At 44.9% G+C, this 22929-nt stretch overlaps 4 protein-coding genes across 6 annotated transcripts; 2 read left to right on the top strand and 2 right to left on the bottom strand.

Moving 5' to 3' along the window:
• Nucleotides 1-1086: 1086 nt before the first annotated feature.
• On the bottom strand, nucleotides 1087-6965 carry LOC112462808 (splicing factor, suppressor of white-apricot homolog). Of its 2 annotated transcripts, none has more exons than XM_025028842.1 (8): nucleotides 6720-6965; nucleotides 5532-5701; nucleotides 5243-5448; nucleotides 4935-5157; nucleotides 4601-4680; nucleotides 3700-3867; nucleotides 1713-2998; nucleotides 1087-1407 (listed from the first exon to the last, which is right to left on the bottom strand). In XM_025028842.1, exons 1-8 carry the CDS (start codon nucleotides 6914-6916, stop codon nucleotides 1245-1247), a joined length of 2493 nt encoding a protein of 830 aa, XP_024884610.1. In that variant the 5' UTR covers nucleotides 6917-6965; the 3' UTR covers nucleotides 1087-1244. The 2 variants fall into 2 exon arrangements, with proteins under 2 accessions (XP_024884610.1, XP_024884611.1); XM_025028843.1 differs by having other exon boundaries at nucleotides 5532-6428; nucleotides 6720-6811.
• Nucleotides 6966-8295: 1330 nt separating this feature from the next.
• Nucleotides 8296-12887, top strand: LOC112462806 (protein lines). The gene is made up of 2 exons (XM_025028839.1): nucleotides 8296-9401; nucleotides 10132-12887. Exon 2 carries the CDS (start codon nucleotides 10313-10315, stop codon nucleotides 12059-12061), a length of 1749 nt encoding a protein of 582 aa, XP_024884607.1. The 5' UTR covers nucleotides 8296-9401; nucleotides 10132-10312; the 3' UTR covers nucleotides 12062-12887.
• A 136-nt stretch (nucleotides 12888-13023) lies between these two features.
• On the bottom strand, nucleotides 13024-16676 carry LOC112462807 (RING finger protein 11). 2 transcript variants are annotated; one of them, XM_025028840.1, is made up of 2 exons: nucleotides 15910-16676; nucleotides 13024-15419 (listed from the first exon to the last, which is right to left on the bottom strand). In XM_025028840.1, the coding sequence occupies exons 1-2, from the start codon at nucleotides 16048-16050 to the stop codon at nucleotides 15036-15038; spliced, it is 525 nt and encodes a 174-aa protein (XP_024884608.1). In that variant the 5' UTR covers nucleotides 16051-16676; the 3' UTR covers nucleotides 13024-15035. The 2 variants fall into 2 exon arrangements, with proteins under 2 accessions (XP_024884608.1, XP_024884609.1); XM_025028841.1 differs by having other exon boundaries at nucleotides 15919-16672.
• Nucleotides 16677-18092: 1416 nt separating this feature from the next.
• On the top strand, nucleotides 18093-20848 carry LOC112462805 (glucosidase 2 subunit beta). The gene is made up of 2 exons (XM_025028838.1): nucleotides 18093-19202; nucleotides 19284-20848. The coding sequence occupies exons 1-2, from the start codon at nucleotides 18275-18277 to the stop codon at nucleotides 19943-19945; spliced, it is 1590 nt and encodes a 529-aa protein (XP_024884606.1). The 5' UTR covers nucleotides 18093-18274; the 3' UTR covers nucleotides 19946-20848.
• The last annotated feature ends 2081 nt before the right edge of the window (nucleotides 20849-22929 follow it).

The following is a 22929-nucleotide window of genomic DNA, read 5'->3' as shown; positions in this document are numbered from 1 at the left end:
ACAGATACGCTCGGCGATTGCGAAAAGCGGCGAATTTCACAATAACGAGAGAGAAATAATATAATATAATAATTTATTACAATAACGATATTCTAAAAAGCAAGCAAAGTAAATGATAAGTAAAGAAAGCGCTGATAATTTTTAATAGCTTTTGAAGAAAACTGAACGACTTAGCTCTCTTTTCTTTTTTTAAAGATCGCAGAACAAAATAAAACAATGAAACAAATAGACGCCAATAATAGCACACCTAAAAATAAATTTCTAAATTGTCCACTGATAAATCGGCCATGTGTAACACTGACGCACATTATAAATAGTTCGTTAAACCGCGTTAAACCGGATTGGCTTGCCGTGATGATCGGTTGACACGCGGCGCAACCAACGTGCGAATGATGTCAAATGTATAATATAATTGTTACCATTCCGCGGCAAATGGATTCAATTGCCGCGCGTTTATGGGTTGCGCGTGTTGCATTCGAATCGGTTAAGGATTTGGCCGCCGCGTGAAAATGCAAAATGACGCGATGACGAAAAAAAAACGATAGCGTTAGCATTCCACCATTCGAGAAATAGTATTTGCAACGTGCTCGGTGCGTGGAAATATCCAATTCGATAACCTTTGATATTGCAAAATGTCGTCAGCCTCACACGATCAAGAAATTTTTTCACCACAGATTCGTATTATATTATCGCAATTTTTGCAAATCATCATAACATTCACAACTTTGTTTTTTTTTTAAACATATTTGTCTTGAAATAATAGTATTTTTCATGTGCAACCTATTTCACATAGTGTTAAAAATTGATTTTGGAAAAAAAGGAATTTTTGTACAATATAAATATGTATAATATAAAACATTGAATACATATAAAGCTCAATTTTTTATCGGACATCTTATCCATCCAAACTTTTCCTTTTATATACATTTGAATAGTTGGAAGAAATTCGGGGACAGAAATTCGGTAAATAGTTGAGCTCACAGATAAGTAAGCGATTTCAAAAAATGATATCGGAAGAATGCGTAATGGAAAACAGTGAGATACACGTGTAAAAGGCGCAAGAGGTAGACTACAAACACACAAACATTGAAAAATTAAAGAGTAAATTCTTCATGTTTCTTGATGACAAAAGGTGTATCAAATTTGTCACAATACGCGATTATAATATACGTTATCTGTAATAGCATGTGTGTATATATACAACATTTCTTGATGTAATCTTATTTAAATAAAGCGAGGAGACATCAAGGCGAGCTGGAGTCCGAGTGGCTCGTATTGCTTTCCCGCCGTCGTGAATTGTGTCGGTGTCTGTGCGAGGGACTGCGCGAACGGGATCTGTGCCGCGAGGATGATTTCTTGCTCTTCTTGGATCTGTGCGAGCGGGAGGAACTCGAGCTGTCGTAATTACTGAAACATACATGTGCAGTTCACGTTTAAACAGACGAAATACTTTTAACGAAATTTTAGGTCATAATTCAAGAAATAAATAACAATTTAAAAGATAATATTTTAAAAACGTAACTATAAGTGTAACTACAAACTTAGCAATAAATTATTTTAACAGAATGCAAGTTGAAGATAAAATTTAGCTATAAGCAAATAATGTAACGTAATTACAATGGGTACACATCCTCTGAATAAAAATTAAAATTTTGAACTTTATGCTGTTATTTTTACTGCACCCAATTTTACAATAAAATAACTTCAATTACCTTCGATGAGAACTTTTCTTTTTCTTGTGCTTTTTGTGCAGTTTGTGCCTGTCCGTGCGACTTCCGCTCCGACTTCTGGAACGTTGTCGCGATCTCTTGCCGCTCAGGTCCGCGCCTTTCAATCGATCCATCAGAGAATTACCGCACATCTTCGTATCTTGCGAAGATTTGTCTTTATTATCCTCGAGGGACGGCGACGGCAGCGAGTGTATCTCGTCCGAATCGTCCTTTCGGGAATTTGGATTCACCGTGGTAGAACCGGTCTTGAGTGCTGGCGTTTGGATATGGCTGAGAAATATAGCAGCTCTCTTTTTTCTCTCGAGCTGCAACTGTCGTTCCCTGGAAAGTAATTTATCCCGCGCGGCCGCTGCCAGCTTATCCTTGATCCTGTCCTCCTGCGCCTGTTTATGCCTGATCTCTTTTTGACAATCCTCGAGTATATCGTCCGTCAAATCCACCAACTCTTTGTCATCGCTCTTCGGTTTCTTCTCCGATTTCGGTGGGTCTTTGTCCCCAATGGCAATCGAGAAATTCGGATCGGCTGTGCTATCTTCGGGCGAACCGGGCTTGGAATTAGCATCCTTTTTGTCACTCTCCATCTCTTCGTCGCTCTCTTCCAACGGTAAAGCATTCCTCTTCTCGATTACTGGGCTCTCTCCATCTTTTGGTTTTTTGATGGAGAATGATACAGTGGTGATCTGTTTCGCCGATCCCGTGCTCTGCTTCACCTTCGTGTCGCCGCCGTTCTTCTTCTTCGCCTGTATCATTCTCACTCGCTTCTGCACCTCCTCCATTCGTTGTTGCTTCTTCTGCAGTTCCTCCAGTTTTTTCTGCTTCTCTTCCTGCGGTTCCTGCTTCTGCAATAACTGTTCTTCTGTCAACACCTTCGGATTTATCGCACCCTCGTACACCGTCAGCTTGTGCGCGTAGTAACCATGGTACTGATGCGACAACTCCAAGAAATTGAATCTAGAATCCCCCTTGTTCTTGACAATTGTCTCAAAATCGCGTCCATTCTTCGCCACGTAACTTGCCATCTTGTCGATGATGACCTGAACTTCCGCTGGTGGCACGATAAAAGATGGCCTGCTCAATGGTTTTTGGGCAGGTATCCCGTACGGTACCAACGGCGTAGGTGTCTCCTTGGACGATACGGTTTGTGTCGTGGCCGTATCGTTTAGCATGGTTGGCATGACGAGTTGCGAGGGGGATTGCATTTGTCCATTTGACCCGTATATAACTGGACCATGTGAGTACTGCATGGGCGTAGGATAAGGAGGATAACTCTGAAAAAATACATTGTAATGTAATGAAGAACAATACAAATAATAAATCTAGGACTCTCGGTAATAAAATCAATAAAGTGGGGTTGCAATTTAGGTAATTGAGAGTGCAAAATAAACGTTCTGCTGAACGTGGGCTTTATTTAATAATTTACCAAGTTAATGAGGGACGTTTCGGCTCTGTTTTGAACCATTTTCAGCGTAGTCAAAACATTAAAAAATACAGTTACGTAAATATGAATTTTTTAGCGTTCTCCCATTTGATCAATAGTTTGATCAATAAGTTGCTTTGAAATTGGAACGTTACGTTGCATGTTGGTAGTTAGTTGACTAAATAATCCCTATCTATAATGTGATAATCAACAAGGAGATAAAGATACGGATATAAGTAAATGAACTCACCATTTAGTTATAGGAGCGCGAAAGTTTAAAAACATGGAATACGAATGATATAATTTGTCACAGAAGAATACAAAATTGTCAAATTACGTGCCAAAGTTTAAAACAGATGTTAAGTCTATAGGCGGTTATCGAATAATACTGATGTTACAGAGGATAAAGGTATCAATACCAGAAGTAAAATAAGTCGTTATAAATACAAGTCAAAAGTAATAAAACGAAATAAATAAACCCCACTTTATGAAAATAATATTAAAATGTTCTTCAATGTGTATCCTGCTATTAACATGATACTAGAATTATACCTGTGGTGGCACTGGGTGATAGTATCCAGCGGACGGCATTGCCTGGATCGTCGGGTCTAACGCTTGCGGTACCTTGGACGGTGGTGGTTTCCCTGTGATCTTGTTCACGAGCATGGAGTACGCGCAATCCGCCGACGGCTTATATTGTATACTTGGTATACTAGGTGCCTATAAACGGAAAGAATTTTCTTATAGTTCTGCATTTAGCTTATTTTAAATTAAATATCCTCTACGGTATCCCAACCATTAAAGTAAAACTGGAAATATAATATATCCGGGATGCTATTATAGCTACGTTATATCTACAAACGCAAACTTTAGAAGAGTAATTTAAAAAGATATCAAAAAAATATTTTAAAAAACACATTTTTTAAAAATATATGATAAATTGTGATTGTAAATATTTAGATATAAAAAAAATCATGAATTTAATAATTGTATTATAACTTAAAAATTTAATTATATTTGATTCTATTCACTTCATCATTTCACTATTAATAACAAAGTGATAAATAAATAATGCGTTTAATAAATTTTTTGGAATATTGCACGCACGCGGAAGGAATTAAAAAGAGTTTTAAATGGTGCAATAAATGAATAAATAAAAATATATGAGAATAGGTCCAATGCGTACCAGAATCAGCCCTGGAAGCAGAAATATTTGACACATAAATTAGTGTTGCAGAGTAATATTAACGTTTCATCCTATTGTGATCCGTGTGAATATCGAGATCGCCATTCTTAAAAATAATTCAGTGTGGTCCAGCTAGGGATCTTCATATTTCGAATTACCCCGAATGCAAAATTCTTCTGCACGAGAGCGCAGGGACCGCTTATGCATTTTTAAGAACAGATTAATGTACAGCGTGCAAAGTGACAAAATGTACCGTGTGAAACGTACCGCTTCGATCTTGGTAAGCGACGACGCGAGACTTGGATGCAGGTACGGTTCGTCATCTTGGTCAGACTCTTCCTCAGGTTCTAGCATTGAAAAAAAAAAGGATAACGATGAGACATCACGCACACATCTCAAGATCATTAAGGTAGATTTATGCATAGGTTACCAATTAGAGTATTAACAAAAATTTATGGCAATACTTACGGCAAGAAAAACTAAGTAGAATCAAAGTAGGTGTGGGTAATCAAATCCTGCTTTATGTCGCTTCAATTACTTCAACTCAACTTCAATATAATTACTATAAGGCATCGCTTGTTATAGAAAATGATATGCATACCGGATTCTTCTTTCTCAGGTTGCTTTTCGGGGTTATATTTTCCACTCTTGATAGCATCGAGGACATATTTGTAATACTGATGGAGCGGCTCGTCTATCGATAGGAACGCAAACTGCGGATTGTTTGCCTGTTTCGTCTTTATCAAGATTTCCAACTGGCTTCCGTGTTGACTTATAAACAGCGCCGTTTTCATTATAATGGCATTCAGTTTCTGCGTTTCCGGCTAAACATTCGAAAAATTGACGTTATGTAATCATATTATCTAATATCTACGAATACAATAAAACAAATACAAAACGACATCTTACCAGGACCATTCCCTCGGGAAATGGTTCCAGTTCGGGAGGTGCCACGAATGCCTGATCTTCCTCTTGAGAGCCCTCCGATTGTTTCGGACTCTGAGACTCTTCGCCGGAAGCTTTATGACCATTTTCATCTTCGTTGTAATTATATCCCACTTGATTGTACGAAGATTCGGAGTCCAGTGCTTGATGCAACCTCTTTATCTCCTCTTCTGCAATGCGAATTCGCGATTAAACTCTGGTAGTGTGTACGAAAAGTACAATCAAAACGTTTTCGGGAAAGAGGATACGTTACCATGATTCATGGACTCCTCCGCGTCGTTGTTGTAAAGGGACCGATACCGCTCCTCGTCACAGAGTTGCTCTACTTTCAGTTCTTCCTCGGTAAGTATCGTCCGCTGATCGAAACCACCCGATGGTGGCTCGTGAATCCGTAAGTCAGCCAGAGCCCCTCGTCCATCGTATCTATACACATACAATACAACCGTTAGAGAAGGAAGACGATATCGTTTTAAGTGTTTTGATGTACAAGTTGGCCACGGCATCTGGAAATATTAAATCAAGAAGTAAGTCCCACCACACAGAGCGATTTTTCTGAAATAGAACAGAGCTAAATAGAGGATGCCTCGAGTAACGTTTCTACCTGTTCTTGCTTTTTCATCAAAATATCAACATACCGCGATAACATCGACAAGTATTTTACATATATATATATATAACCATTTTAAGTAACAATTATCTCGTTACCGTTAATTTCTAAATTACAGCATTACATTCGATTACGTTTATTTAAAAATTTACAGATACATATTTTGTCTTGTTACATTTACACGTTGTATACGTTGTATATCGTCGATGCGGATTAATTTGAACATACATGTGCACGTGGAGAAGAGCATGAAAGTCCATACAACTATATAAGCTTGCGAGTAAAAGTAACAACGCCCTGCGCGTTGCCCCGAGGCAAAGCCGAGTCTAATGTGCCAAATACATACCGTGCTGAGCGGTCGTATAAATTACCTACAACCGTCAGCCTTGCCCGTTTGTCTCTCAACGCCGTGTCTCACCTTGCTGCTGCACAGACGGCCAGCCACAAGCGTCACGTCTCACCGGAGCACCCGCGTGCAGAGCGCGTAAATCGCGCTGCCACACACTGCGCGTTTCACAGCCGAGAGAGAGAGAGATAGAACACCTGCGGAAGCCTTAAACAGTCTCCAGTTTGCTTATCCAGAGATTAACGATGAGAAGGGGGGGACCCCGCTTGTTTTTCGCTTCTAAATGCAGTATTTGGTTTTGATTTTTTTAAAATTCGGTTTTCGAATTTTGTGGTCTTATATTTTGTTTGTTTGTTTGTTTGTTTGCGGTCGAGGTCAGTCGTACTTTACGTTTTTCATAGTCGGGGAAACGTAAAAACGGTGCGTGGTCATTATGCATGAGAACAAATATCCTAGATGAGAAATTTGTCTAGGTTAGAGAAACGGACCTGTCTATCCTCAACGTGTTATCGCCCATCCATGGTATCAAATGCTTTCCCTGATCAATCATTTTCGCCTTGTCATCATCGCGAAATAATTTGCAGCTATATCCGAACACCAACAGCTCCTGCGGTTCCTCGTCGCTATTCTTTTTACGCAGAATCCCCGAGTCTACCATCCACCGTTGGCTTTTCGACGACGCCATTTTCCCGACTGCTCCGACTCCGACTCCGCTTCTCCGCTACTCCGCTCGACGGTCGCCGCGTATATATATAAGCTTGGTAAAGTGAGAGAGAGAAGAGGAGAAAGAGAAGGGGAACGAGAAGAATCGCCCCCGCTTCCGGGATGCGCGCGCGTTTAGACTCTAGAACGCAAGTTCTCGCATTCATGAACATCCGTCGTGTTCAAACTTCGCGCCGTTTGGAGGAATCCGGCGATTATCGCTTCGAAATCATGTCTGCTTTATAATATCCGAAAGTTGGTCGCCAGATTTATAAATATTTGAATTTGCGAGCTCACTTCGGTCGGGTTCACATTTCGCCAAATTCCTCCGCGCGAATTGAATTTCTTTCCTTTTGCGTCCCTCTCATCTTTGATTAACAGTTTAATTACCGTGCAATTCTTTTTAATTGACAGAACTTGCCGCACTGCTAATTAAATATGCTGCAACGAATCGATAATGTAATAATCGATAATGTAATCCGGATATTCGACAGCGAAGACATATAATCGTGTGCAACTTCAAGCGGAACATTTTATTCCGCGCCTTTCAATTCCGCGTGAAGTTGGTGACGAATCATCGTGCAATCGCGCGAAACGTCAAGTTCAACGCAAAACTTTTTATATACGGAGAGAATTTTCTCTTAGAATTTACCCTGAAATCATGGTAGTTGTGGGACATGTACCACCAAGAATTTTATGCGAGCTATTTTGATTAATATTTACCATAATAAAGAAGTATTAATAATATAAAATGTTTAATTAATTTTACTAAAATATATCTAGGAAATTTCAATAATTTTTCAAAATTTACCAATCTGCTTGGTAATTTTTATCACGTTTGTAAAATGTCTTTTGTATATTTTAGAAATTCCTTGGTTGCCAAGTTGTCCCAAGTTTGTAATGAATTTAAGGATAAAAATATAATAAAAAATTCTCTCCGGCCGGTATCCATAATCAGATCTTATTTCAAGACCGTCTTAAGTAATATCTTAAGATGCTAATACGGCTCTGATTGGTTAATGACATCTTAAGATAGTACTTAAGATAGGGCCAAAGCACATAACATGGCGTAGCGATATACGACGGTCGTAGTCCTCGACCTGACAAATCAAGATACGCCAAAGCTTGTGCGTTACTTACGTCCACGACTACGACTGTCATATGTGCTTTGGCCCATAGTCTTAAATACAAGAACCGACTTGAATACCGGCCTCCGTGTATTTTCTTTTTTTTTATAAATTTCGGGAAAATGCGACTGCACAGGGCCCCGCAGGCGGCGAGCGATTCGAATCGCCCGCCACGGCGCTGGCGACGCGCGGCCGCGCGGGGGCGCCCCGATCGATGCTGAGTTGCCGATGATCGCGCGCTTATTTATCGCACGGCATTTCGTTACGGGCGACTTTTATCCGCGATAAACGACGCATTACGCGCCCGCGGATCATCACGCACGACGGCGTGCGCGTCCGCGCACGATTGGCCGCGCGGCTCTCCACCGCGTACCCCCTCAGTAACGTTATGGAATGCGCGACGGACGGCTACCGTGTTACGCGGCTCCATTATATATGTCCTGTGCGCGGCTCCGCACGATGCCCGGCCGTAGTGGCACGCCAACGGACCGGAATACGTGCGGAATACGACGCGGCGGCCGCGGCCTCGAGGTATCGCCGCCCGACACCGGGCACGGTGTTACGCGCCCCTGCCGACGATCATCGCCGTGCTGCTGCACCTGCCGGCCGTCGCCGTTGTTGTACGTCGATCGCGCGTCGTGCCCCCGTGTCATTTTTCGCCGCCGCCGTCGCCGTCGGTAGCACGTCGTATACGTGGCAACAGAGCGAGTGCGCGACCGCTGCCGTGCGAGCGCTGCGTGTGCTCCTCCCCGTGGGTGTCGCTTCCTAGTTCGCGAGGGATCATCCCCGAGAGAGGGATCCCCGAGATTCGGCGCGGCTGACACCGAAGAATCGTGCGGGGAAACGTTTCGCCGCGTGTGGCCCCCTCCTCCTCCTCCCTTCCCCCTCCCCACCCCCTCCACCTAACGTTCGCGCGTGGCCGTGCGCCGTGCGAACGGGGAACGTCGCCCGTATTCAACGCGACGCGCGACGGGGACCAGGGACGAGGAACGGGGACGGGACGCGAAGCGACGCCGCGGAAGTCCCTCGGACGATCGGAGGTGCCCGGAGCACGTTGCACCGCCGGGACAGCGACAGACACACTCGGCGTCGGCTCACACCCCGGTGTTGGGTGAGCTCCACGCTCGTCCCTCTGCGCGCGCGAGAGCTGCCATTGAAGGCGGCCCTCCCCCGTCCTGGAACGAGGCGCGTCGCGCCGATCCACGAACTCGCGCGGAATCCAGCGCGGTCGAGCGCGTCGCCGGAGGATAGCCCAGCTGCGCACGCGACGTCGTCCAGGAGCCAGGGGTGTGCAGCCTCCGTCGTCCCGCGGCGAGGATAGCGCGGTGGGAATTTAATGGTGTAAGTTTGCCCGTTGCCTACTGGCTTCTGGTGTTACACACCAGACATCGTCTACCGCGCTTCTGCCGTCCGCTTCTGGCCATCCGGGGAGACCTGACGCTCGCGCGAAGGCGCGAATATACTTTTCTGGGCTCGCGCCGCGATAAATAAAATAGGATAGTGGTATAAAAATATAAAAAAAAATTATTCAAAGGAGACGAAGCGTGCTGTCGCTCGGTAACGCTGTACGTGCGGGTAACGAGTCTTAATTAAAATTATGTAAGGTTGATCCGTTTGCTATACAAGCTAAACTGTAAAGTAATCATCGGCCGAAGGACGAGCAAGAAGTGAACTTGGGTATTAAAAAGCTACTTGTTAAATAAAAAAGAAGAAAATTAAGAGACGTACAATAACTGAACGTTTTGACTGTACCAAGTCTTCCATCAGTGGTGAATTGCTTAAATATTTAATAGCGAACGTTGAATTTTGTTACACGATGTATCTAGGTTTGATATAAAAACTCGGAGTACAAGTCTTAATGATAGGTCTGTTTTTTATTGCTGAATTAGCGTACGCTCTCTGTAGTTAAAGTGAATTAGGTATATGTTTGCAATTTGGCGAAAGGGAGAAGGGAAGTTCTAGTGCAGCTCAGCGGAGCAGCAATAAATGGAGTAATAAAAGACAGACCTCATTTCATCTTTTTCTTGTTTACAATTCTCAACGCAAACGTTTGTATGACTTCTCACAATAGGTATTCCCGATGGACCTCATCCGCTGACTGCAATGGGCTGACGCAGAAAATGCAAGTGACTCGTGGGTACTCGGATGCTCCTCCCTCTCGGCGTCACCTACACGAGAGAGCTAACTCGACGAGTTAATGGTCGACTTGACGTTAATGGTGCATCTATCGTTGTTGTCCTCCCGTCAACGTAATGGAGGAGCCGGTTAAGAAGAAGCAGCGTATCGAGATTAGCGCGGGGGCCAAGAACGGGCTCGCCGACGTCGAGGAGTTGCAGAGGAACCTCCTCGCGCGATGTCTGTGCCATATGCCGGAGAGCAGTCTGCGCAAGCCGTTCACCAACTTCACGGTCGAGGAGACCGACGGTAGCATCCGTTACGCCGTGCTGTCCGACTGGGACACGGATCAGATTCTGGAGTATCTGAGCGCCCTGCAGCTGCTGTTCGACCTGGCCATCAGGCAGAACGCGAAGAATGTCATGTGCAAGCGGGTGGCGGACGTGTGCGAGGCGGTGGCGCGGAACGAGCACGGCATCGTCGATCAGATCATCGACCTGTCCTACACGACCAACAAGTTCGTGTCGTACGCGGCGAGTCGCGTGCTCGCGTCGTTCTTCATCGTCGCGCGGGACAACGTGGAGGCCGCCTGGCTGGAGAGGCTCACGCAATCCCTGGTCAACAGTCACTCGCCCAGCCAGATGTTGTTCACCCTGGACGTGGTCAAGCGAGTGGTCGAGCATAAAGACTGTAGTATACACCCGTTGGAGGAGGGCGAGACGTCTGTGCCGCCGCCGGGCTGCAACACCCTCGTCATCACCGACTTCGACAGCACGACGGTCAAGGCGATGTGCGTGAAGGCGCTCGAGTCCAAGTGGACAATTCTCGTGTCCAAGTTCAATGACATTCTCACGGCGTACACGCCGCAGCACGCGTCCGTGGTCATCACGTTCCTGCACCTGTGGGAAACCGTCATCTCGGTGAAAGCCAATCTTTCCGTCATCGACACCAAACCTTTCTACTCGCAGCTCAACAATCTCGTCCTGTTGCTGAACGCCAATGTGCCGGGCGTGATCTGGCGACACTTGCTCGGACTCTTCAACGAAGTACTGTGCTACGGCAGCACCCTGGCGCTGCAGGATGTCCTACCGGACGAACCGTGCTCCCTGGCGCACCTCATCGTCCGCGCCGTCAAGGACTGGCGTCTGCTCGACGCGTTGCCCTACCGTCACGGTTCCGGTAGGTTCGGCGGCGGCACCGGCGAGGGCGATCGTCCTCTGCTGCAGAAGATGGTGCTGCTAGTGCTCAAGAGCGTCGCCGTGACAGTGCGGGAGACGCGCAGCGACTCCAGCGACTCGTCGCTCGGCTCCGAGGCCGAGGATCTCGACGAGGACATGGCGGTGATCGAGAGGAGCATCCGCGAGGTACTACGTCAGCTGGATCAGTGCGTGAAAGCATTGATGCCCTTCCATCCGGAGATGCCGCTGTCGCAATGGGTCGTGCAGATGTTCCACGACCAGGACGACTTCTTGATCGAGGGTATGGTCTGCTGTCTGGACGTCGCCGTGGGCTTATTCTATCGCGGCCCGCCCCAGAACGATCTGGGCCAGATGCTCAGCCCGACATTGACCTTTGTGCAATTCATCCGCGCCGTGTCGCATGATCCGGATGTTCTGCTGGATCTGTTGGTCAGCAACGAGACCTGCTTCCTGCTGTATCTCCTGCGATTCCTCAAATACATTAGGCGTAACTGGCTCGAGTTCGTTAGGTGTTGCGGCCGCGAGTTGGACGACACTATGACGGTACTGATAAGACTACGGTTGGCCATCGATCGGCTGGTGTCCAAGAACCTGTTCCCGTACAACATTAGTCCGGTTCATCGTTTACTCGAGAAATGCGAGTCCTTCTACGAGGGTAATGTGGAGAACGGTAACAACCTCGTGTAAGATAAGGGAAAAAAAAAAGAACGTTCGGAGAGATTCGAAATGGTCATCATGTGTGTACAAATTGTATGAACGTCAGTACTCTCCGAGCTTAGCTAGATTTTGCCATGTGTAAAATATCACGTGTAGTGTACAGATCGCCGCATACCGTCCCGCAAAGCGGCTGGACTGACTCCGCCGATCCCGTCTTCTTGAAAAAGAGAAAAACTCAGAAGGACGAAACGCGTTTCTTATTTATTAGTCTTTAGCGAAATTTTTCAATATAGCTGGAATTGCAAGATGGAGAAATTTCCATTCGTTCACGGAATCAGTCGAGTTTTGAGAGTTGTACAATCGCGATCGAATCGGTGTATAGAGTACAAAAGACAGGAAGACAGGGAAATTCGCGTTGATCGTCTCAAAACGAAACTGCATTCGTGTGGTGCTAATGAATTATGTTTCTGCCAAAGCACCAGAGAGCATACATATTGATGTATACCACTAGTGTAATATTTATATGTATACTTCGAGAGCTATTTGTACAATTTCCAGTCATATCTGTAAATGTAACTTTATTGTATTTTGATAAAATACCTGAGAAAAACTGTACATATTTTACAAAGCACATCAGAGCCGACTTTGCAATACCGAGTTTTAGCTGGATGAAGTTACATATTCTTCCGATAATTCTGGAGAAAGTTAAAAAAGAAAAATTTTATATTACGGATTAGCCTCGCATAAATTATAATGCAGCAAATAAGGAAGACGTAGGAAATTACGTAGGAAATTATGTTAAGATTTCCTTCTGTAAGTAATGTAATACACTAAAATTCTCACGTTTTTACTTTTATAATTGTGGTGTTCAATTTAATTCAATCTCCCCCTGTGATTGAGCGCCGTTCTCACGATTCTACATTCTAGACTCCACATTCTCGCGGGAAGATCAGATTCGGCGGCAGCTGGAAGATATTTCTTCTCCTTATATATTTTTTTTTTCAATCAAATATTTATTATCATCTTTCCCAAACGCAAGTCAAATACAATTGCCATTATCGAGACTTACGATTATAATGTAGCCCGGCAGATTGTCAGTGATGCCCCGCGATTAATCGCGTAAAGTGTCCGATACATTGATTAGAGCGACGTAACGCGCTTATCTCACCGGGACAAACCGTCCGGATATCTCCTTTTTTGTTTCTCTCCTCCTTTTATCTTAGAAAGACCCATTAGAATTAAGTTCGTAACTTTAGCCTTCCTTGGCTTATCTCCTTTTTTTTTTATAAAATTACGCTACTCTCTATTTAGAATTTGCAAATATAGCTCTAATTATTTAAAATGTTCGATCGGAGCGCGATCGAGGAATTTTGTGTCGAGATGGACATCTTCCAGAAACACAAAAATTTTCTTACTAAATATTTATATTTGCGTATTAAATCATTATTTATATACCTCTGTACTTCGTCAATAAATCACTATTTCACAGCATCATATTCCCATTTAAAACGAAAACTTAGCGGTACCGTATGTGGTTAAGTTTTTCCCCCTCTTTTTATAAATTAAACATTTAATTGCGTTCTCTCTCGCTTCCTCTATCTCTCTTCGGTTTGAAATGTCGCTTCGCACGAAGTCGGTAAAACTATCGCATATTATACATTGATGTACGAAACTACACTAAACTGTACATACCTCGGTAAAGTTTTACTTGGCGCGGAACGGTCAAAATGTCCACTGCTTTACTGTAACTGCAGCAAAAGTTAGTTCAACAAGCTCCACTAAATTAACAACAGAATCTAAGTTACGTAGCCCATTATTAGCGTGTAGTATTCAACAGTGTGGATCATTTATCGCATTTTATCTCCCTCTCTCTCTCTTCCTCTCTACGTTTACTGTTTTGTTCGCTCTCTTTATTCGTTGCTATACGTATTCCCGCACTATCGATATAATAAACCGCTAATCGTCCGTAGCATACAATAAAGCATTCTTTCTCTGTACACGTTATTTAAATTAAAAATGTTCAATGTTCGTCGCGGCAAAAGCGGTTCAAGCGATTTACGTAACGACACATGCGCGAGGCATCAAGAAAATTTAAAACGTATGCGAGTATCGTTGGAGACAGTCTTTCTTTCGTCACGAAAATATAGCGGACTATCATTTACGCAATCCCGACGGTCTGCAGTGTCTACGCACGTGTATAATCTGCATCCGCGAAAGAAATCCCATCTCCTAAGTTTAAAATTATCGACTAATTTATTTTACCCGAGAATAGGTACGTTATATATCCGGACAACTCAAGGAGGCGATTAAAACGGATTATGCAAGAAGAAAATGCCAATTTGCGTTGGCTCGTCTAACATTCGCGTATGAACGTGTACGAACATGTGTTACACAAAAAGCCGCACGAGAAATACAAAGGACATAATAATTTCCGCACGTGTCGCACTTATTATCTCATTGCTACGCATATATATAATATATATACTTATTGTTTCGACTATATATGCCTATCGGTGCACATGGGGCTTACACTCAACGCTTTATTGCACTCTTACATCGAGCCGCCTCCTCATCTTTCTTTTCTAAATGAGAAATCAAATGTACAAGCAATAAAAACTCACTACGGAAAAGGGTTTCGGGGAGCCGTGATATTGACTAAATTTAATTAAAATCAAGTCCCAAGTTTGCCTTCTCGTAAGGAACGATCTAAAAAAAGATACCTGCGGATTTAATTAAGGGAGAGTGTACTTTTGTGTGTGATAGAGATTATTATATTAAACAACACGCGCGCCCACCTATATGTATATCGTATAACGGCGAAATACAATCAAACCATTGACACGCGATCTCTCTACTACCCAGAAGCCTTTATACGCTCTACAGTAAAAGCAACGACTTTCTCTCGCTCTTTCTCTCTCTCTCTCTCTCTGCAGTCGCTTCACGTTTAGCCTTAGTAATTTAATTCCGCTCGGCTAAACCGATGAAAACTCTCGTCACTCTGGTATTAAGTAGTCGGATGATATGAGCTAATTAGCGCTGCGTCCACCGGCTCCATGCATGACGGACAGGTCAACGAGCGCAGCAACCAGTCGTCGATGCAGATCGCGTGGTAGGTGTGCATGCAAGGTAGATAACGCACTTCCTCGCCCACTAGCAGCTCCATCATGCATATCACGCACTCGCCCTTCTTCGCACCGTCGTACTCGCGCATCGGCAAGTGCTGTATCAGTCCTATACGCTTCGCAATTCTCACTTGTTGCTCCTCCTCGCTCAAGCCGGCCGAGCCGGTGCTCTGCACCAGATTGACTCCGATCCCATGGCCAATGTTCAAGTTGGTGGACTGCAAATGACGTTCCCTCGTGGCGATCGACGGGTAATAAGCCGCTTGCTGTGGAACATTGAAAAATCAATTAGTATTCAATCGTGCCATTTTCTTCCACGTCACTTACGGATCCTTGGAACATATTTACGTACTTGCAAAAGTACGTAAATATGTATGTTTGGTTTTCAGAATTCTCTATGTTTTGTTAGATGTCATGACTAGTGCTCTTCTTTACAAGTAAATATTTCTGAGATTAATCACCCTTTATCACTGATAAAAGCAATTGTAAGTAAAGAAAATACCGCGTTAGACAAAATAAAATCGACACGGTTAATTGGCTCAATGTCACAGTGCATCATAAGAAATCTGTCGTAAGAAGTCTTTCGCGCTACGGTTAATTACTCGATGTTTGAAATCAGGTCTAAATGTATTCAAATAAACAATGACAGAAACGGACAAAGGAAAGAGATCGCAGAAAGGTTATAGAAGATTGCGATATAGCTTGGATTTCGGACGACAAGGCAACAACGACGATAAGACAGCAATGGCGATGTACGTGAATTACGTTGTAGGGGATCGGCGGCCCGAGGCCCTCCTGCGAGGATCCGCTCGCGGACACGTTGGGCTCGGGATTGTTGCTCAGGAGGGTGGTATTGTCCTGTTGGTTGCCAGCGGTGCGCTTCAAACAGTTGCCCATGGTTCTCTCTCTATCTCTCTCCCTTTCTCTCTCCCTCACTTTCTCTGTCTCTCACTAGCTAGCGGCGAGCTGTCAGCTTTGCAGGTCGCTCGCGCGTCGCATCCGCGCGTCTACCCCGATCCCGCTTTCCCGTTCCGCGCGAGCGATTACAGAATCCCGTGCGGACGCGGCAGCGACGGCGGCAGCGCGACAGCGACCGTGCACCTTGTTGCCATTTCACCTGGACCGTCGCTCTCCGCGGAGCTCGTCGACTCGCGAGAGCAGCACCGAGTGGACGCTCGGCCAACGCGATCGAGATAACAACGATGCCGTCGCAGTAGCCCGAGGTAGCCCGTCCAAACGCAGCCGTCACATACCCCCTCGGTGCCCCTCACTAGCCAGCAGCAGCCGAGTGTCGTCACTCGTCACTACCAGCTGAGCGTCGCCATGATGCGCGGACTGCGCGGAGCACGGCAGGTGACTCGTCCGCGCACAATGGCAGCAGGCAGAGCGGAAGTTGGTCGATTTCAACGTATCGCCCCCGACACGATTTCCTCGATTCTGTTTCCGCTTTATTTGCGCGACAAAATTTGCGATTTCCTAGCCGTTCCTCTTCCTCTTGCGGTCTCTCCGTCGATGACGTCGCGTTCACACTACTGTCTGAAACGAGAAAACGCTGGAAGAGAGGAGGGAAGGTACAGTCAGGTTGAATCTCCGCGCTACGCGGAGGTCTCATCACAATGCCGCGCGTCGACGGGCGGCCTCACCTGGTCTCCCGGGTATCCCTAATCACGTCGGAGCGCGATAGCGAGTCATACTCCATGAGAAGGCACTTTCGAGCTCGCCCGACGTTCTCAGGACGGATAGTAGCGGGATATCGCGACGCGTCCCGACGGCGCGGCGCCTCGCTGCGGTTGACGCTTCTCGCACCTGAAACGAGAAACAGGCGCGTGAGAGAGAGAGAGAATGCCGCTCTGAATCTCGCAGAAGGAAAAACAAGGCAAACGCGTCACCGCGGCGAAGAGATCGCGATCGGCGATTTTATCTCCCGATCCATTCCTCTTTGTTATTCCTTTTGCATCTTTGGTGCATCACCTCCCCGCGTGCGACTGCGCTTTTGAAATTGGCAACTCAGTTTAGTTTGATGTGCTTCTGATACCATCCGGCGTTCCGCTTCCTCGAATTCTTGTGTTCCGCGCGGCGAGAAGCGGCCGATTATCTTATTTTGCGTCTAATTAGACTAATGGATACTTCAAGATTTGTGCTGATTATCTTGTTAGATGATTTTTACCTATAGATATTATATACATGTAATATTAACACAGATAAATTTAAATCTCTATATTAGTATAAGGAGATAAATATATGATTATTAGATATAATAATTATATCGATCATCTAGATAAAAATATTACCGTTTTATGTTTTACTAACGCGTCATTGTTTTTAACTTTGTGCAAAAGCGCGAGAGGTGAAGAAACTCCGGGAATATTAATTCTGGACACTCCAAAGTGTGCGGATTTGTCGTTCGCGGAAATCGATTCGCAAAAGTGCACGGAAAGAATTATCCTTCAAAATTCGCGGCAGGCACAGAATTTAATTTCTCACTTTTAAATATCATACTCTCCTAATATCTTGAATTCGGTTCCTGATATTAGAATTCGCGGCTCACTTCGCCGAAGGGCGCGAGATTCGAATTGGAGTTCGACTCGCGGCACTCCGAGCACCTCCTCGCGAGTCATGTATCCCCGATAACTTTTCTCGGATTTTTCGAGGATGCGGCCAGAGCAAATCTCGTTACCGCCGAATCATACATGTCCGCGCGCCTTTTCTCGCATTTGCTCCCTTTTTCCCTCTCCGGCGCGGGTACAGACGGCGTCATTAATGCCCTTCTCACCTGAAGAAAGCCGCGTTCGAGTAATCGGTAAAATAATAGATCAAATAATTATATCTATTATTCGATTAGACGCGGCTCTTTTCAAGTGGGAAGGCGTTTGAAGTTGCCGAAGTTGTCTTCATTGTCAGTGTCAGGTGTCGCCCCCGGGCGAACTTTCGGAGAAGCGTGGCGCCGAGTGACCGAGTGCCGAGTGCCGAGTGTCGTGTCGTGAGTGTCGTGACTGTCGTCTCGCGTCCGCACTTGAACCTCAAAAGGGACAGTCCTTCGCGCTCGCATCTCGATCTCAACCCGGGCGGAGCCGACGCGCGACCTTGCGACGTGAGAGAAACTGCCGGAGGTGCCAGAGGGATGGACGGTCACCGGGCGTCACGGCTCCTGGCCGCGTTCGCGGTGTCGGCGAGCCTGCTCCTGGCCGCGTACACGCCGGGCCACGTAGCCGGCTCGGGGGTGCTGCAGATACGCGGCATACCGGTGGCGAAGAACCCGCTCTACCGGCCGGACAGCGACTTCGAGTGCCTGGACGGCAGCCGGCTGATACCGTTCACGCGGGTAAACGACGACTACTGCGACTGCGGGGACGGTAGCGACGAGCCCGGCACGGCGGCGTGCGCCAACGGCTTCTTCTACTGCGAGAACACCGGCCACAAGCCGGCCTACATACCGTCGTCCTGGGTCAACGACGGCGTCTGCGACTGCTGCGACACGAGCGACGAGTACGCGTCCAGGGTGGCGTGCGTCGACAACTGCAGCGAGCTGGGTAGGGAGGCACGTCTGGAGCAGCAGAAGGCGGAACAGCTGGCGCGGGAGGGTAACAAGCTGCGCCTGGAACTGGTGGCCAGGGGTAAGACCCTCAGGACGGAGCACCAGTCGCGCCTGGCCAAGTTGAGAACGGACTACACGGAGGCGGAGTTGATCAAGAAGGAGAAGGAGATCCTGAAGAAGCAGGCGGAAGAGCTGGAGAGCCTGGCGTTGGAGAAGTACAAGCCTGCCGAGACGGAACAGCCGACCGCCGAGGAGACCATCGGGGAGGAAGACGAGGACGAGGACTCGAGCGTTTCCGAAGCGGAGGATTATTTTAAAATATTGGACTCGGATTCCAGCGGTACGGTAACGACGGCAGAGCTGCAGACCAGGGTTACGTTCGACAAGAACAGGGACGGCGCCGTGTCGGAGGAGGAAGCGCTGTATTTCCTCGGCGATAAGAAGGAAGTCTCTTTGCAAGAGTTCGTAGATAACGCGTGGGCAAACATAAAGCCTTTCTTGATGTTGGAGCAAGGTAGATAACGTTGAGGCTTGCTTATCTTCTTTTTTTTCTGCGACCTATTCGCAAGCTATCAATTTCGTTATGTAATTGCAGGTATGTTCAAAGCGGCGACGGATAAGGAAGAGACCGACGAGCAGCAGCCTATCGAAGACCTGGATCAGGAGAAGGAGGGAGAAATTTCCGAGGGAGAGGAAGAGGACGTTCCCGAGGAGGAACACGAGAAGGAACCATTGGAACCGGAAGTTCAATACGACGAGGAGACGCAGGCGCTCGTCAACGAGGCCACCGGTGCCCGCGAACGTTTCCAGGAGGCGGAGAAGGCCCTCAATGACTTGCAGTCGGAGATCAGACAGCTGGAGGAGAAGATGGACCGCGATTACGGGCCGGAGGAGGTGTTCGCGCCGCTCGACGGCGAGTGCTTCGAGTACACGGACTTGGAGTACATTTACAAGCTGTGCCTATACTCCATGGCGACCCAGAGGTCCAAATCCGGCGGCAGTAGCGTCAATCTCGGCCACTGGAACGAATGGGTCGGACCGGTCGGTGCCAAATACACCAAGATGAAGTACGATCGTGGCCTCACTTGCTGGAACGGTCCGGCACGTTCCACGATCGTCACCTTGTCGTGCGGAACGGAGAACGGGATCATATCGGTAACGGAGCCGAGTCGCTGCGAGTACGCCATGGAGTTCTCCACACCTGCGCTCTGCAATCCCAGTGCGGCCGAGTCGTCCGACAGGCACGACGAACTATAAACTTGTTCATTTGTTAGTAAAATGAAAAAAAGCGCGGTCGGTTGCACGTACAACGTGAATGTCAAGCACCTTACGCTCCTTCGGCAGGCTGCGAGACGAGTTGCAAGGATCGATAAGAAATAACGTTAAAATAAAAAGGAAAAATACATCTCTCGCAACCATTTCCAACGTAATCGTGATTGATACATTAGTAACGTAGCTAGTAATCTTTATTTCGATGGATATCTGTCCCCTCGAGATCCGTTTAAGGTCCAATACCACTCTTACGTCTTTTTTTTTCCAATATAGCTAGCAATCATTACCGTTACCACTTAGTTTCACATATGTTTCGAGACGCTATCGGTCATATCTTTTAGTATCGAAATTTTGTACTGTCAAAAACAAAATCGTTATTGTGGATAAAATACATTGTCAACAGAACCTAATCATGCGATAGATTGGCCAATGAGTCTTATATTAACAAATCGTGGACCGTTCGAAATCATTATATTCCATTGACGCGGTAAAAAATATATATATTTTACCGACTATTATAATTTGCATATCATCGGTCCACAATATGTTAAAAGGTGTAAAAGTTTCTTGATCAATCTAACACGATATATGAATAGATATTATTTAAACGAAAATAATTTGAAACAAGAATCAGACAAATGTATGATTAAGGTATTCTGGTGTTTCCGTTAAAATGTGCCGCTATATACGCAAATTACAACGATTACAATTGCGATCAATATATCGTCCTTGCGTTCGAGAAGTCTTTACATAATATTGAACGAAGTTCGCCAGTGATAAAGTCCGAAGAGTAATTATCTTGAGTCTTATCCCGTTTTTGTGAAAAACCGCGGAGAGACCATTGTTACGCGCGAATTCATTGCCAACGTGTTGAAAAAAAAAAAAAAACTCGCTGTTACATTCCTCTTTTTGTACACGAAACATTTCTACGTGAATCGTAAGAATAAAATCGAGATGTAATGTAATATAATGACTAAATCGCCAAAAATCTGAATGAAACATATACAAAGTGTCACATAGTGCATACCTCGTACCGATAAGGGAAAAGCGAGTTCGAACCTTTTCCGGGGATTTGATTAGCCACACGTACGTACATACGATGTCCTAAATGTTCCGCATTATACACTTAAGTCGATGATTTTGTAATTTTTTAAGGACGCGCCACGGAAGCTGGCGCGATACTGTGGGATGTGCATGCAATAAAGAGAGAAAGGAACTTCTGTTGTCGAACCGTAATTTGCGATGGCAGCTTTATTTACATCAATGGAAAGAAAATCTGTTCATTGTAAATGCGCGCGTGTATGTATGTCTGTGTGTAGAATTTCACTTGTTATTCTGTATATTATTACATAATATTACAATGACGTGGTGGTTAAATCCAGTTTTCTCTATTTACTCTAAGAGACGATCTTTGCATCTTTCGGGATCCGAAACGTACGCTCAACATCTGAATAACTAAAGGGGGGGAGAGGTTGATTTAACGTTTCCGCGTCCTTCTACGATCGATTCGGTTCCTCGATTGGTTCGGTAAGGCACTTGAAAGGCTACAAAAACCGTTTCTTTCTCGCGAAATTCGTCGAGTATAAGAAGATATGCTCTATACAGCCTTTTTTTACGCCTCCTATAGATCAGCAAAAAAAATGCGGGGGTGATCGCTTGCTATCACCGACTATCGACAATTTCACAATTTTCTTCTTATCCACTCTCCTTTTAACAATCTCCTATAGATATTTAATTAAATCGAGACAAAGTATTAATATCACTTAGTGATAAGTTTCATCGACGAAAAAATGGTAGGCCCATTTTAGCGTAATTCGGATTACACTTTCCACGTGTAGGCAGCTTATGGGCAATTTGTGTGGGAGATTAATACGTTTCTTTGTATAGAATAAACAATTTTTTTTTTCGACAGTATCGAAAATATATAATTGCACACGTAACATTTCTTAGACCGTCGTACAGCTTAAACACCTCTCGTGTCTCTTCTACATTTATCAATGTTAATACTATAATGTGTGTGACAAACACATTTATATATGTATATATATTTTTTTTCTTCAGAATCATTAAAGCGATAACGCACAACTTTTCTTTCATATTTACATGATATGGGGTAATACACGATATACATATAAATGCATCACGCCGAAGGGATCACATCTTTGCTAAACTACTGTACAACTATCTGCGAGTGAAACAAAGCCCTCTACGAGAATGTATGCACATTCGCGAATGCATTTCCGTGGTGATGAGCACGTGCGCGATCAGGTATAATCTCAAGTGTCAGTTTTCAGTCGTGTAAAAAAAAAAAACACGAACGCGATTGTTGAAAAATGTCGTCGCGAATGGGACCGATTTCCCCGATAAATGCATCAACGACAAAGCACAGCCGGCTATTAACAATGTGAACTGAAAGCTTTTCTTCGACTTTTAAAATTAGAGATACCGCGCCATGTGTTGTGATTACTTTTCGATTAATTAATATACAAACATGCGAGCAATTTATTTAGAAATGATTTTAATACGTTCATTTTAGGTACTTCAAACATTTTTTTACCTTTTCTAGATATATGCTTGTATATTTGAAATTAGAATATTTTCCGATTTGATACTTTTATTCGTACAATTACTCGTTGATTAATTTTTCATTATTTCGAATCTAATGATCAAAAAAAGTTCTCTATGAAAAATAATTGGCCTGGTTTACACCGATCTCTTGATACGTGTATCAAATAGTATATTTGAACTGATCAGCCAATAATCAGACTTATTTACTAGTTATTTACTATTTAATATGCGTATCAAGTGATCGGTGTAAACTAGGCCATTATCTCTAATCCTCGATTTCCTTCGTTTTTATTCCGTTCGTGATACAAATAGTTCGAATAGCGAGAACACTAGTCTACAACATGCGTATTTATCAAGCGCTAAACGAGATCGTTTATCTTTTCTCACGTTTATCTTTTCTC

Source organism: Temnothorax curvispinosus, unplaced genomic scaffold, assembly GCF_003070985.1.
Source record: "Temnothorax curvispinosus isolate PA1 unplaced genomic scaffold, ASM307098v1 QBEX01012771.1, whole genome shotgun sequence".
NCBI classification, from domain to species: domain Eukaryota; kingdom Metazoa; phylum Arthropoda; class Insecta; order Hymenoptera; family Formicidae; genus Temnothorax; species Temnothorax curvispinosus.
Note: the sequence above shows the minus strand (reverse complement) of the source record. Positions and strands in the feature narration are given on the sequence as shown.

Excerpts from the sequence above, each read along its gene's own strand:
- LOC112462808 (XM_025028842.1), bottom strand. The coding sequence starts at position 6,916 with ATGGCGTCGTCGAAAAGCCAACGGTGGATGGTAGACTCGGGGATTCTG. Across the intron at positions 5,158-5,242 it reads TTCCCGAGGGAATGGTCCTG|CCGGAAACGCAGAAACTGAA; the intron begins GTAAGATGTCGT and ends TCGAATGTTTAG. Across the intron at positions 4,681-4,934 it reads ACCTGAGAAAGAAGAATCCG|AACCTGAGGAAGAGTCTGAC; the intron begins GTATGCATATCA and ends TTTCAATGCTAG.
- LOC112462806 (XM_025028839.1), top strand. The coding sequence starts at position 10,313 with ATGGAGGAGCCGGTTAAGAAGAAGCAGCGTATCGAGATTAGCGCGGGG.
- LOC112462807 (XM_025028840.1), bottom strand. The coding sequence starts at position 16,050 with ATGGGCAACTGTTTGAAGCGCACCGCTGGCAACCAACAGGACAATACC. Across the intron at positions 15,420-15,909 it reads TCCCCTACAACGTAATTCAC|CAAGCGGCTTATTACCCGTC; the intron begins GTACATCGCCAT and ends AATGTTCCACAG.
- LOC112462805 (XM_025028838.1), top strand. The coding sequence starts at position 18,275 with ATGGACGGTCACCGGGCGTCACGGCTCCTGGCCGCGTTCGCGGTGTCG. Across the intron at positions 19,203-19,283 it reads TTTCTTGATGTTGGAGCAAG|GTATGTTCAAAGCGGCGACG; the intron begins GTAGATAACGTT and ends ATGTAATTGCAG.